The sequence below is a fragment of the Phascolarctos cinereus genome, unplaced genomic scaffold, assembly GCF_003287225.1.
Source record: "Phascolarctos cinereus isolate Bilbo 61053 unplaced genomic scaffold, phaCin_HiC Scaffold_726;HRSCAF=1367, whole genome shotgun sequence".
NCBI classification, from domain to species: domain Eukaryota; kingdom Metazoa; phylum Chordata; class Mammalia; order Diprotodontia; family Phascolarctidae; genus Phascolarctos; species Phascolarctos cinereus.
In genome coordinates, this window is record NW_027556098.1 from 28,474,458 (window position 1) to 28,487,723 (window position 13,266).

The 13,266-nt window shown below is 38.5% G+C and overlaps 1 protein-coding gene across 2 annotated transcripts in view; it reads left to right on the top strand.

Moving 5' to 3' along the window:
- CYFIP1 (cytoplasmic FMR1 interacting protein 1) overlaps window positions 1-13,266 on the top strand; it is a 176,340-nt gene that overhangs the window by 51,838 nt on the left and 111,236 nt on the right. For both annotated transcript variants that reach the window (XM_020992757.2, XM_020992755.2), the window contains exons 2-6: window positions 3,399-3,522; window positions 3,847-3,936; window positions 5,057-5,134; window positions 7,244-7,345; window positions 8,964-9,145. In XM_020992757.2, the coding sequence (XP_020848416.1) occupies window positions 3,406-3,522; window positions 3,847-3,936; window positions 5,057-5,134; window positions 7,244-7,345; window positions 8,964-9,145 (569 nt within the window). In that variant the 5' untranslated portion in view covers window positions 3,399-3,405. The remainder of the gene's footprint in view (window positions 1-3,398; window positions 3,523-3,846; window positions 3,937-5,056; window positions 5,135-7,243; window positions 7,346-8,963; window positions 9,146-13,266) is intronic.

The following is a 13,266-nucleotide window of genomic DNA, read 5'->3' on the forward strand; positions in this document are numbered from 1 at the left end:
GCTTGAAGCCAGGAAGTCTCATCTTCCTGAGTTCAAAGCTGACCTCAGCCACTTACTGTGTGACCCTGAGCAAGTCACTTCACCCCGTTTGCCTCAGTTTCCTCATCTGTAAAGTGAACTGGAGAAGGAAATAGCAAACAACTCCAGTATCTCTGCCCAAAAAAACCCCAAATAGAGTCACGAAGAGTCATACATGACTGAACAACAACAACAAAATGCCAGTACCAGGCACTGTGCTGAGTGCTTTAGAAGTATTATTTAATTTGATCCTCATAACAACCCTGGGAGGTAGATGCCATTATCATTTCCATTTTACATTTGAGGAAACTGAGGCAGATAGAGGTTAAATGACTTGCCCAGCGTCACATCTAGTGACCTGAGTCTAGTATACCTGAGGCTGGACCTTGCCTTGGGTTTTCCTGACTTCAGCCCTGATATTCACTAGTTGCCAGTATGCCAGGTACGATAGCTATTATTATCGTTATTGCTAACTGCCCTAAAGACGTAAGCAAGAAGTGTTGAGGTTGTGAAGCGTCCTACAACCATCTTTATCAATACACAGGCAGAATGAGAAAGTTGTCATTATACATAGACTATTTTTTGAGGTCATCATCTTTGTCAAGGTCAAAAAGCTCTCTGCCAGGCATTGGAGAAAGAGGACTAGTCCTTAAAGTTGAGCTGGAGTTAATGGATACTGTACTTACGGGTGCCAGAACAAAAACATATATTGATATAGTGTTTCGATCATATATAGGTCAAATAAGGAAGTTAGGAAGAGGGGATAGTTTGTGGGAAAAGGTAGCAAATTCTGTTTTGGATACATTGAATGTATGAGATACCTAATTGGAGGCCTCTAATTGGTAGTAAGTGATGGAGAACTGGACTTCAGGCTGGGCCTTGAGTCAGGAGGACCTGAGTTCAAACCTGGCCTCAGACACTTTACTAGCTCTGTGACCCTGGAAAAGTCACTTAACCCTTTTTGCCTCAATTTGCCATCTGTAAAATGGGCTGGAGAAGGAAATGGCAAACCATTCCAGGTTCTTTGCCAAGAAACCTCCAAATGGGGTCACAAAGAGTCAGACAGAACTGAAACAATCGAAAAACAACAGCAATTGCAAAGTTACAGTTTTCAAAGTAGAAAACATTATCTTCCTTCTAACCATATCCCGGCATCAGTTCCCAAACTGTTCACTCTGGGATTAGGAGTTCATGACAAAGTTTAAATGATAGTGATATTTTTTTCCTCCAAGATATTAAATCGTAAATTCATATGTAGATGTAGATATAATTATATGTAGCACATGTGGAGAATAAAAATAGGCTTGATTTTTGTCTTTTTGTTCTAGAATTTCCTCCATCATCCCTTTATTCTGGGGTTGTTAAGCATAGTTACTCCAGTTTTCTTTTTAAGGGCATTTATGGCTAGTGATATATTTCAAATCCTGAAGTGTTTCATGGCCAAATGAATTTAGGAAATGCTAAGCCAGAGCCAATGGATGTATTGGAGGGGATTGAGAATTTTACCTACATTCCTGGGTGGTGAGAGCATTGTTACTTTTTCATTCATGGTTCTTAAACTCCGCTTGGTTTCTCTGGACTTGTTTTTTCCCTTGAGCCCCACCCCAAAGAGCCATTCAAGTCTGCGTCAGATCTCCTAGTCTTTCTCTGTCTTTTTATCTCCCAAGAATGACTTACATACCTCAGATTCTGCCTCTCTTGGTTCCAAATGAGGCATCTCCCTTGGGCTCTTTATTTGTGCACGAGGGAATATGGGGCATCAGAATGTGTGAGAGCCCACAAGAGTATCTCCTAGTGGAAAAGTTAATAACACAATAACTTATATTTTTATGTTTTTCAAAGCACTGTCTTATATGTGATTTTATCTGATTCTCTCAACAACCTTTTGGGTGAATATTACTAATTTTACTATTGAAGAAGCAAGAAATACCGAGAAGTTGTGACTTCCTTAATATGGGCATACGTAGACTTGGTAGCTGAATTAGGACTCTAAAATCCTGATCTCTTGATTCCAGGCCGAGTGGTGGCTTCTACTGTGCCTTAATTAAAAGAAGGAAAACAATGTCTAAGCTTAAAACTGATTTCTGAATCTAGTCTAAAATACTAACATCTTCATTAAGCAGTACTTGAAATGAGAGAGAGCATAGATGTCCTATGTCCTTGGTTTCCTAGAATTTTACTGACTGGGTGATGTATACAAACATATATTTTATAGTACGTTTATATTTCATACATTTATTGTATACACACACACACAAACACTCTCTCTCTCTCTCTCTCTCTCTCTCTCTCTCTCTCTCTCTCTCTCTCTCTCTCTCTCTCATAGTTACATTTTTATAGTTATCAGAGCTGCAGGCCTAGGAAGTCAGGTTACCTTCTCCCACTAAGGGAGTTTATATTGAATTTTGCATTCAATTATGTTTCTACAGAGATGGCTCCAGGTTGTCCTCGGTATCTCAGAATCATTATTCTCCAACCCCAGAATAGAATTTCTTCCTTCTATTCCAGATGGGCCATCTAAATTGGGCTGTTTATAGCAGGAATTTTGGGACATTCACTTAAACAGACCTTAGGTTTGGCTCATGGCTAAGATCTTGCAAAAAGGAACAGCAAATGACCAAATGAATAAAACATACATCTCTGGACATGGTTGATGCAGGCATTTAGTTTGCTTTTCTGATGTATTATTGTTTCAGGGGTTTTGTTTTTCTTTTCCTTTTTTTCCATTGGGGGAAGGAAAGAAAATAAATGCTTGTAAATTGGGGGAAATTAATTTAAAAATCAGTGAGGATCGCAGAGAACAGATAGTAAAACAGCTTTCACCTCAGAAGAACTATTATTACAGAATGTTAAATGCATTGTAAGAAGTGGTTGCTCTGTTGGGTTTCTTCTATAGTTGTGTTTGTCATGGGCGGGATTTGGTTCTGGAAGAGGAGTGTTGAAGTGACTGATAGAACAAGACAGTGACGATGGGCATGAGTGAAATATATTTAGATAGACATTAAGTATGTCATCATGAGTAAGACTGTGCTTCGTAGAGGACGTAAGGCATGTCCAACTGTAATAGCATGGTAGATTGTCCACGTGCTGCAGGAGCAGTGGTACAGACTTCGGTGGCAGTCAGAGGAAGGAAGATGCCCACTGATTATCAGGAAACTTGTAGCTTGTTGCTTAATGATAGATCTCCCTCCACTCCAGCTTCTGGCTTGGTATCTCCAATGGTCCTGCTTCCTCCACATTAAGCCTCAGGAAGGGAAGGGAGGGCAGCGTGAGAGAAAGGAGGAAAAAGAAAGGGTAGATCTTCCTAATGGCTTGTGAGGCAGTTTGAAGAACATTCCCGTGCTTAAGAATCCTGTTTCATTTTCTTGGCTGCGTGACAGGATCACGATGACTGCCCAGGTGACTCTGGAAGATGCTCTGTCCAATGTGGACCTCCTCGAGGAATTGCCACTGCCAGACCAGCAGCCATGTATCGAGCCCCCACCGTCCTCTTTGCTCTATCAGGTAAATGACCTTCAGGAACTGCTATTGCACTTGAACAATTAATATATAAGGGGTACCATGATGTAGTGGTAAGAAAGCACTGAATTTAGAATCAAAAATTCTAGATTCCGGGCTTGACTCAGATACTAGCTTTACTACGTACCATCTCTGAGCCTCAGTTTCCTCATCTGCAAAATGAGGATAATCTTGTACTACTGGAAATATTATGATGCTTAGTAAATCCAAAACAAATGGTAATTGCAATTAATGATAACTATAATTTTCTTTTAAATAAACCTGCCATTTCCCTCCTAAATTTAGCCCTACTTTGTTTTTTCTTCTTAGCCAAACTTCAACACTAACTTTGAAGACAGAAATGCATTTGTCACAGGCATTGCAAGATACATCGAACAAGCAACGGTTCATTCTAGCATGGTAATTCATCTGTCTATATTTATTTACCCTTTGCAATAGAAAAATCTAAATGGTGAATAATAGATTTTTGAAAGTTACTTCCTAAGCCCCCTTCCCTCTTTTTTGGGGTGTTCTATTGATAGGTGATAGGGAAAATGGATTTAAGGAAAGGTGATATCATTTTCACTGAGGAAGAATATATAGTGGGAAAAATAAGCTTATAATTAGTTCTGTCATTTGTTTTATTCCTACCTTCTTCACATCTTCGTTATTGAAAAGTAACAACAGCAAGAGTTTACATCAATTACAACGTTTGTGACTCTTTTGGAAATTCACCCCCTGCTTTTTTCTCTTGATATCCTGATGGAACATGGATTTTTGCTTTTGTTTTTTTCAATATCTGTGTCTTTTCCATATGAAAAAGCAAGGGCCAGTTTTGTTTTTTATTAAGTAGTTTCTGGTTAAGGAGTTTTTTAGGTACTACTTAGATGTATATTTGCATTTCTCTGGAGGACAAAGTAGTGAACATTCCATTGGTGCACAAAGCAGCTTTCATTTTGGTTTAACCATTCTGCCTCAAACCTGGCTCAGCATTGGTTAAAACATTATTTAGTGGTTAGCAAGAGTTTGGCTTTCAAAGATGAGAGGTAGAAAGTTCGGGGGGCTTTGTCATACCATTTAATAATCTTCACTTTCATCTCAACGAAGTAGAGTACTCAAGCTGTGGGAAAAGGGATGCTGAAATCAAAGATTGAAGTGGGGAAGGCTTAATGTGTAGTTTCTTTACAGGGTTTGAGGACAAAGATAATAAGCCTGTCCAATTTAATTTGTTTTAATATATCAATATATGTCATATATCAATAATATATCAATATATAACCACACTGTTACATTACTTTCTGTAGACACGTCCATATATAGATTTAAACTACTAGGCCATTTTGGCTTCTGATCCTGACCTGTCAGATTATGACACAGATCATCTAAGCCTCTCCATCCATTGACGTCTCTTCACAGCAGGTGGTCTCATCAAATAAAGATTTCAGTTCGGTTCATTTCTCCACCTTAGTTTTTTAAATGATCGGTCCTTCCTTTTGAGATTTTTTGCCAAAACATTCTCTTGTGTTGTGTCTAATTGTAGAATGAGATGTTGGAGGAAGGTCAAGAATATGCTGTCATGCTATACACATGGAGAAGCTGTTCCAGGGCCATTCCTCAGGTAAAGAAATTTAAAATGTCACGGTTCCTATAAATTTTGCATGTATCTCTTTCAAGCTCTGCCCAAGGTGTCCACTGAAGGAATGCACTCTTTTTCCTCTCCCATCCTTTCTTGGTTGATTCTGTGACGCCAGGGGGTTTCAAAGATGGATTGGATGATTTTTGTCTGAGAGTCATTTTAGCTAAGTGTCAAGAGGTCAATAGACATAGTCCAGTTTTGGTTGTTGACTGATATCCATGAAATTGTCTACTGTGACAGAGAGAAGGGTTGAGCCAGTGTTAGGGGGAGTGAATACTCTTACATGCCAAGCACTGTGCTCAACATGGGAGATGCAGAGACTGTTCCTGCCCTCAAGGATCTTAGCATTTTTTAAATTAAAATTTTCTATTTTCAGAATCTTATTTTTCTTTCTCCCATTCTACCCTCCCCCAATCCCAAGGGGAAGTAAAGCAAAACAAAACTCATTAAAAATATGCATAGTTACACAAAACAAATTCCCTCGTTGGTCATGTCCAACAATGTTTTTCTCATCTGTACCCTGAGTCTGTCACCTCTGTTGGGAGGTAGGTAGCAGGCTCCATCGCCAGATCCCTGCAATCCTGGTTAGACTGTGCACTCCTTGAACACAGGGACTTCTTTTTCGTTTCTTTATCTCCATTACTTAAGCACAGTACCTGGCCACATAGTAGGTGCTTAATAAATAATTGTTGAGTGGTTGGTCACTGCATTGATCAGAGTTCTTTAGTCTTTCAAAGATGTTTGTATTTGTAATGTTGTTATTGTGTAAATTATTCTCTTGGTTTTTCTCACTACACTCTGTATCAGTTCATACAGGTCTTCTGAGGTGTCTTTGAAACCAAAGAAAGTTAAATTGTAAACAGAGTGAGAACATGCATAAAAATAGAAGATATGTACAAAGGTTAAAGGTAACCTTAGATGGAAGACACCAATAATGAGGGGAAACTGAAAAGGCCTCCTTCAGAAGCTGTTGCTTGAGCCCAGTCTTTTTTTTTTTTTTTGGTAGGCAATGGGGTTAAGTGACTTGCCCAGGGTCACACAGCTAGTAAGGCTTAGGCCCAATCTTGAAGCAATGCAGAAATTTTAAGAAGTGTAGTGAAGAGCAAGGGGAACATCCCCAGCATGGTGAACTACCAGTGCAAAGACAGATGGGAGATGTACTGTCTTGTGTGAGGAATAGTCAGTAGGACAGTTTGGTTGGACCATAGAGAATATGGAGGAGAGAAATGTCTAAGAAGACCAGAAAGATAAGAGGGACTGACACAGCCTCAAATATGAAAGTATTCCAGGGGGATGCCCATCATTTGGGGAATGGCTGAACAAGTGGTGGTATGTGATTATAATTAAATATTACTATGCTATAAAAAATGAACAGGATAATTTCAGAAAAACCTGGAAAGACTTACGTGAACTGATACAGAGTGAAGTAAGCAGAACAAGGAGAATATCATACATAGTAGCAGCAATATTGTACAGTGAACAATTGTGAATGATTTAGCTATTTTCAGCAATACAGTTGTCAGCAGCTTAATTATGCATATTTTTAATGAATTTTGTTTTGCTTTATTTCCCCCTGGGATTGGGGGAGAGTGGGGTGGAAGAAAGAGAAAAATAAAATTTTGAAAATACAAAATTTTCATTTTAAAAATGCTGAGATCTCTTGAGGGCGGGAACAGTCTTTGTTAGCAAGACAATTCCAAAGGACTGATGACGGAAAATGTTATTCATCTCCAGAGAAAGAACTGATGGAATTTGAATGCAGACAAAAGCATTTCACTTTCTTTCTTATTTTATTTTTTGAATTTTCTTCAACAAAATGACTAATATGGAAATATGTTTACGTGATGTACATGTATAATCTGTATCAGATTGCTTGCCATCGGAGGGAGAAGTGGGAGGGAGGAAGAGAATTCGGGCCTAAAATTTAAAAAAATGTTAAAAATTATTTTTATATGTAATTGGGGGAAAAAATAAAATACTGTTTTGTTTTTTTTAAAAAGTATTCCAGTTACCAGACTTCTGCCAGGGAGTAGGGCTTGTGAAAAGAATAACTCTCCTATTCTTGATGCTGTATGCTTTGTTTTTCTTCAGGTCAAATGCAATGAACAGCCAAACAGAGTGGAGATTTACGAGAAGACTGTGGAGGTGCTAGAACCAGAAGTCACCAAACTGATGAATTTTATGTATTTTCAGGTAAACGCAGAAAAGTAAGCCCAGGGAATTAAGTGTAAACTAGATCCGAATTTAAGATGCATGAGATGTTTGACTGTTGAAAATATGAGTCACAGGAGACTTCAGTTCTAAATAGGGCTTCAGGAAAATAAGGAAGCTAGCATGTATATATTTATAATATGTGTGTGTGTGTGTGTGTGTGTATATATGTACACACACACACACACACACACACACATACATACATATTAGACAGTTGACTGTTTTTGCTTACTTCTTCAGAATAGGTCACTATGCGTGCGAAGTCCTACTTCTTGCTTCTTCATTTGGGAGCTTCTCATTTCCTTCATTGTAACTCATTGCCTTTCAAACAATTCCTAATGGTGCAAAATGCAAAAACCTTGCCATTTTTTTCAGGTAGACCACTTAAAAACCCTTTTCTATTTTTTAAGTGGAAATCTTTCACCTAGAAGGGACCAATCTTGATCATTTGTTTTAGATACTATGCATTGTGTGAGGTTTTTTTTTTATCACTGGAGTTTATCTGTGAGAGGCAGAACTTATTTATTTATTTATTTGTTTGTTAGGCAGTGGGGTTAAGTGACTTGCCCAGGGTCACACAACTAGTAAGTGTTATGTGTCTGAGGTCAGATTTGAACTCAGGTTCTCCTGAATCCAGGACTGGTGCTCTATCCACTGCGCCACCTAGCTGCCCCTCAGAAATTTTTTATTTTTATTTTTATTTTTTATTTTATCTTATTTTATTTTTTTGAGCAGTTAGGGTTAAGTGACTTGCCCAGGGTCACACAGCTAGTAAGTGTCAAGTGTTTGGTTTGAGGCCAGATTTGAGCTCAGGTACTCCTGACTTCAGGGCTGGTGCTTTATCCACCGCGCCACCTAGCTGCCCCAGAAATTTCTTAAATGGTTATAGGGTTATTATGACTTTTTTTTTTTAATGGCTTAGTACATATAAAAAGTCAGTCTTGCAGGTTATGTGCAGATGACTCACAGGTTATATATTCAGCCCTAATCTTTCCCCTGAGCTTCAGTTCCATGTCACCAGCTGCTTATTGGACATTTCAAACTGAATGACCTGGAAACATATCAAATTCAACATGGCCTAAACGGAATTTATTTATCTCTTCCTTCAGATCTTCCAGTTTTTGCTATTTCTGTTGAAGGCACCATCATTCTTCCAGATTCCAAAGTTTGTAATCTCGGCACTAGCTATCCTCAGTATCCGTCCACTAGGACGCATTCCATCCTCACCTCTACTTCTTGGAAGCCTTGGTTTTCCTTCACAATTCTGCTCAACACCACCTTTTACATCAAGGGTCTCCTGATTTCCCAGTTTTAGTGCCATTTCCTCCAGAATTATCTTATATTTATTATCTATTGTGCATGTATGTGTCTGTCCATTTTTTCTTCCTCAGTGGAATGTAAGCTCCCTGGGGTCAGGGACTGTTTCATTTTTGTCTTTGTATTTCCAGCACTTAACCTGGTGCCTGGCACATAATAAGTACTTAATAAATACTTGTTAATTGATTGTCCCTGAATAAATGCTTTTTAAATTGAGTATGCAAAAAATCATTTTGTCATTGACTTGGCAGTTTTCCTCCTCTTTACTGTCTTTCTTCAGAGAAATGCTATTGAACGTTTCTGTGGGGAGGTGAGACGGTTGTGCCATGCAGAGAGGAGGAAGGACTTTGTATCTGAAGCATATTTAATCACCCTGGGCAAGTTCATCAACATGTTTGCTGTGCTGGATGAATTGAAAAATATGAAGTGCAGTGTGAAGAATGATCACTCCGCATATAAACGGTGAGCTCCAGTGACAGAAACCAGTGTGCCTGTGCTCATGGGACTGCATCACGGTACAGATTTCCTGCTGTATGGTAGGAGCCATAGTTCTGTCACGACAGTCATTTGGTCTTAGGTATTATAAATTTGAGATCCTTGTCCAGGGACTACGTGGATATACTAGAAATTGAATCACTTTAAACTTGAAATTATCCATATAAACAAAACTAGATTGCACGAGGAAGTTAGACATAAATGAAAGAGTGGCTCCCAAAGCTTACTTTGGAAAAGCAAACAAAGGAGTTAGCAGAGTTGGTTTTAACATGTGTCCAGATACAACAAGAAACATCATTTCTTGGGCTGTTTAGTTATCTTGTATGATGTGGTTATAATCATAATTTGCAAAAAGGTTACCATGAAAATAATTGTAGTTTACACACTAACATGTGCCAAAGAGATAGAAGAAATCTGTCACAAGATATTCCACTTTAAATCAACTTCTCTGCTTTGGTAACTCACTGACTTCAATTCAAAGGTAGGCATAGGCAAAAATGGCAAAAAAGGTTGGAAAATAGTTTAGTGGTGAGGATTAAGAAACCAAAGAGAGAATACATTGGAGACCCCCCAAGTCCATATCATGGGTAATATCCTCAATAAAATAATCATGAGGCACTAGATGTGTTGAGTACTAGGTAACATCATAAAAAATCGAGATGTATTAATTTTGCAGGCAGGAAATGGCTGGTTACTGATGTTGGGGATTTTGTTAAACCAATTATCTGAGTGTAGTCACACGGCTGACTAGAAAATTAGAAGAACCAGTAAAAATGAAAAAAAGTTAGTGTCTAATTAAAACAACTCTGGTCTCATCGAAACGAGCTTATGGCGCTAACACTGAGAAAAGAGGTGCGTAGTGAAAAGTATAATTTTGCGTAAAAGTTTAATTGATGTAAGTCAGTTATCATAATGAGGACACTTAACAGAGAATAAAAACTACTTCAGTCAGCAAACACTTGGTTTGTTTGCAAAGCAGTGAGATGTGGTTACTAAAGACAGTGCTAGTTTAGGCAGTCTAAGAACTCAGTTTATGGAGAAAGATGATGGAAGATGATAAGCTGTGTTTCTCCATAAGAAAGAATGGAGCAGTAGAAAGAAAAACAAGGAAAGGAAAGCTTGCCAAGAGATCCAGTGAGGAAACATCATTCCCAAGGCATTTAAAAGGCTGAACGGCAAACAAGCAAAAAATAAAAAATGGAAAAGATCTCTCCAACATGTTAAATTTTACAACAGATTCTTTTCATTATTAAGGGCAGTGGAGCCAGAGTCCTAGATGTGTTTCTTGAGGAAGTGGAAGTGGTATAAGAGGAGGCAAAGACGGAAAGGCATCTGGGCTAGACCGTTTATATACGGAGGAGGCAATTCAGTTTTTAACTTGTTGAGGGCTTGATTGCAAGAGTATCTGAAGGAGGAGAGGGTAGTTGAGGTCTTAAAAAGATCTTAGACTTTATTTTTATGCCCTTGAGGCAATTCAATGACATCAGTATCTACCTACCTATATGCCTATTTTCCTATTCAGGGAAAATGTGTATGCAAGTAATCTACACACTCATTGAGCATATATTCTTTTTTTTAAATTTTATTAATTTATTTTGATTTATCAACAATCACTTCCATATGCTTTTGAGTTGAAAATTTTTCTCCCCCTTTCTCCTCCCACCAAGACGGCACACAATCTGATATAGGCCTTACATTTACATACACATTAAACGTATTTTCACATTAGTGAAGTTGTAAGTAAAAATTAAAACCAATAGGAGGAACCATCAGAAAGATGAAACAAAACTCAACAGAAGGTAAAAATAAGTGAGAGCGATTCGACTTCCATAGTTCTTTCTTTGGATGTGGACAGCATTTTCTATCCCAAGGCCTCTGGAGATGTCTTAGATCCTCGTAATGCTGAGAAAGGTTCAATTTAACAATCTTAGTCATTGCATAACGTGGCTGTTATTGTATACAAAATCCTCTTGGTTCTGCTCACTTCCCCTCAGCATCAGACCATACAAGTCTTTCCAGGTTTTTCTGAAGTCAGCCTGTTCACCATTTCTTAGAGCACAGTAGTATTCCATTACATTCATATACCACAACTTGCTCAGCCATTCCCCAGTTGTGATGGGCATCCTCTCAATTTCCAATTCTTTGCCACCACAAAAAGAGCTGCTATGAATATTTTTGTACATGTGGGTCCTTTTCCCATTTGTTTGATCTCTTTGGGATATAGCCCTAGAAGTGCTATTGCTGGATCAAAGGGTATGCACATTTTTGTAGTCCTTTGGGTATAGTTCCAAATTGTTCTCCAAAATGGTTGGATCATTTCACAACTCCACCAACAATGTATTAGTGTTCCAATTTTCCCACATCTTCTCCAGCATTTATCATTTTCCTGTTTTGTCGAGCATATATTCTTGATGACTTAGAAGGGAATAGGCAGGCTTTCACAAATGAAAATACAGTGTCCAAAATATTTTTTATTAATTATATTTTATTACTTTTTAAATTATCAGAAATCTGCCTTTTCTCCTACTTACCCCACCCCTTCACCCACCTATCTACCACCACCACTGAGAATAAAAGAAAAACAAAACCAATGTTAAAAACATCTGTAGTCGAGCAAAACAGATTTCCTTCTTATCCACATCCAATAAAAATATGCCTAGTTCTGCACTCTTCACTCCTTAGCCTATCTGGAGGTGGGTAATGCAAATTCATCATTAGTCCCCTGGAATCACAGTTGATTACACTGATGAGGATTTCCTAATTCTTTCCAGAGTTATTTGTCTTTACCAGACAGTAGACCACATCTTTACCATCACAGTTGACTGTTAATTATAGCAGTTGACTGAAAGATGTAGGGAACGCAAGAGCCCCCTGTACTTATTATTATTGGTTGACTTCTTATAAAAACCCTTTTTGGTAAATACAAAAACCCCACAGCTCTCCTCCAACAAGGTGGCTCCTGTTTATGTATCAAAATTATACCAGAGTCCTTAAATGCTATGACAACAGTGACAGCCTTGTTCATTGAACAAGTCTCTGGTTATTAATATCACACAGGACGCAAGACAGGCAGACATATTTTTGCCAGGGACATTCGCTATTGTTATGTAGCTGATTTCAGTGAGAGAAATTGCCTATGGAAGGTAAGATCCTCCCAAGGTTGCTAGTATCTGTAATAGACAGTTGGCATATGCTGGATTGTATCAAGCTGTGGAACATTGCAAAGCCTCCAAAATAAGATCCCTAATTGGTAAGTAGAGTTTGACACACTTAGAGCAAATTAAGTGGACTTCAGATGCTTATTGTCCAGATGATAACATGCGGGTGGATGGACAGTCCTGTAGCTCATCCATCAGTCAGTATATAGCTTAGAAAAACACTGTAAATGGACAGTGAATTGGATTTTCTCTGGGAAATCACAATAGTTTTTTTAGTGAGTTCAAATTTCTTTGAGACTAGCCGCACCCCCCCCCACCTTTTTTCTTAAACACAGATGTTCTTATGGTGATTGTTGTGTGGCTGAAAGTTGAGGAACCTATAGCATCTGAAGAATTGAGGTTGAGGATGACACAGAGGGGTGCTGAAGAAGTATGTAGTGGCCATAAAAAATTTTTTTTTGTTTTTCTAGGCAGTGGGGTTAAGTGACTTGCCCAGGGTCACAGCTAGTAAGTGTTATGTGTATGAGGCCAGATTTGAACTCAGGTCCTCCTGATTCCAGGGCCGGTGCTCTATCCACTGTGCCACTTCATTGCCCTCTAAAAAGATTTTTTAAGATACTGTGAACTAGTACATACTCAGCAGAAGAGGTTTAAAGGATGTTATGAAAGAAATATATAAATCAAAAAAGGTGGTCTCATATCTCAAGGTATGATGAGGGCTAACTAGTGGAAAATGTGTGTTCAGTGGTATCTTGTTGATGGCAAAGGAACACAAATGAGGCCCCCAGCATGTTAGGTAGGGTCCCTTTGGTGAACTGATATTGGAGAACCACAAAGGATAGGCAGGCATAAATGTTGTAAAACATACCTGTTAGGGGACTGCTCGTATCACTGAGATCTTTGATTCATTGGAATAATAATAGCTGACAT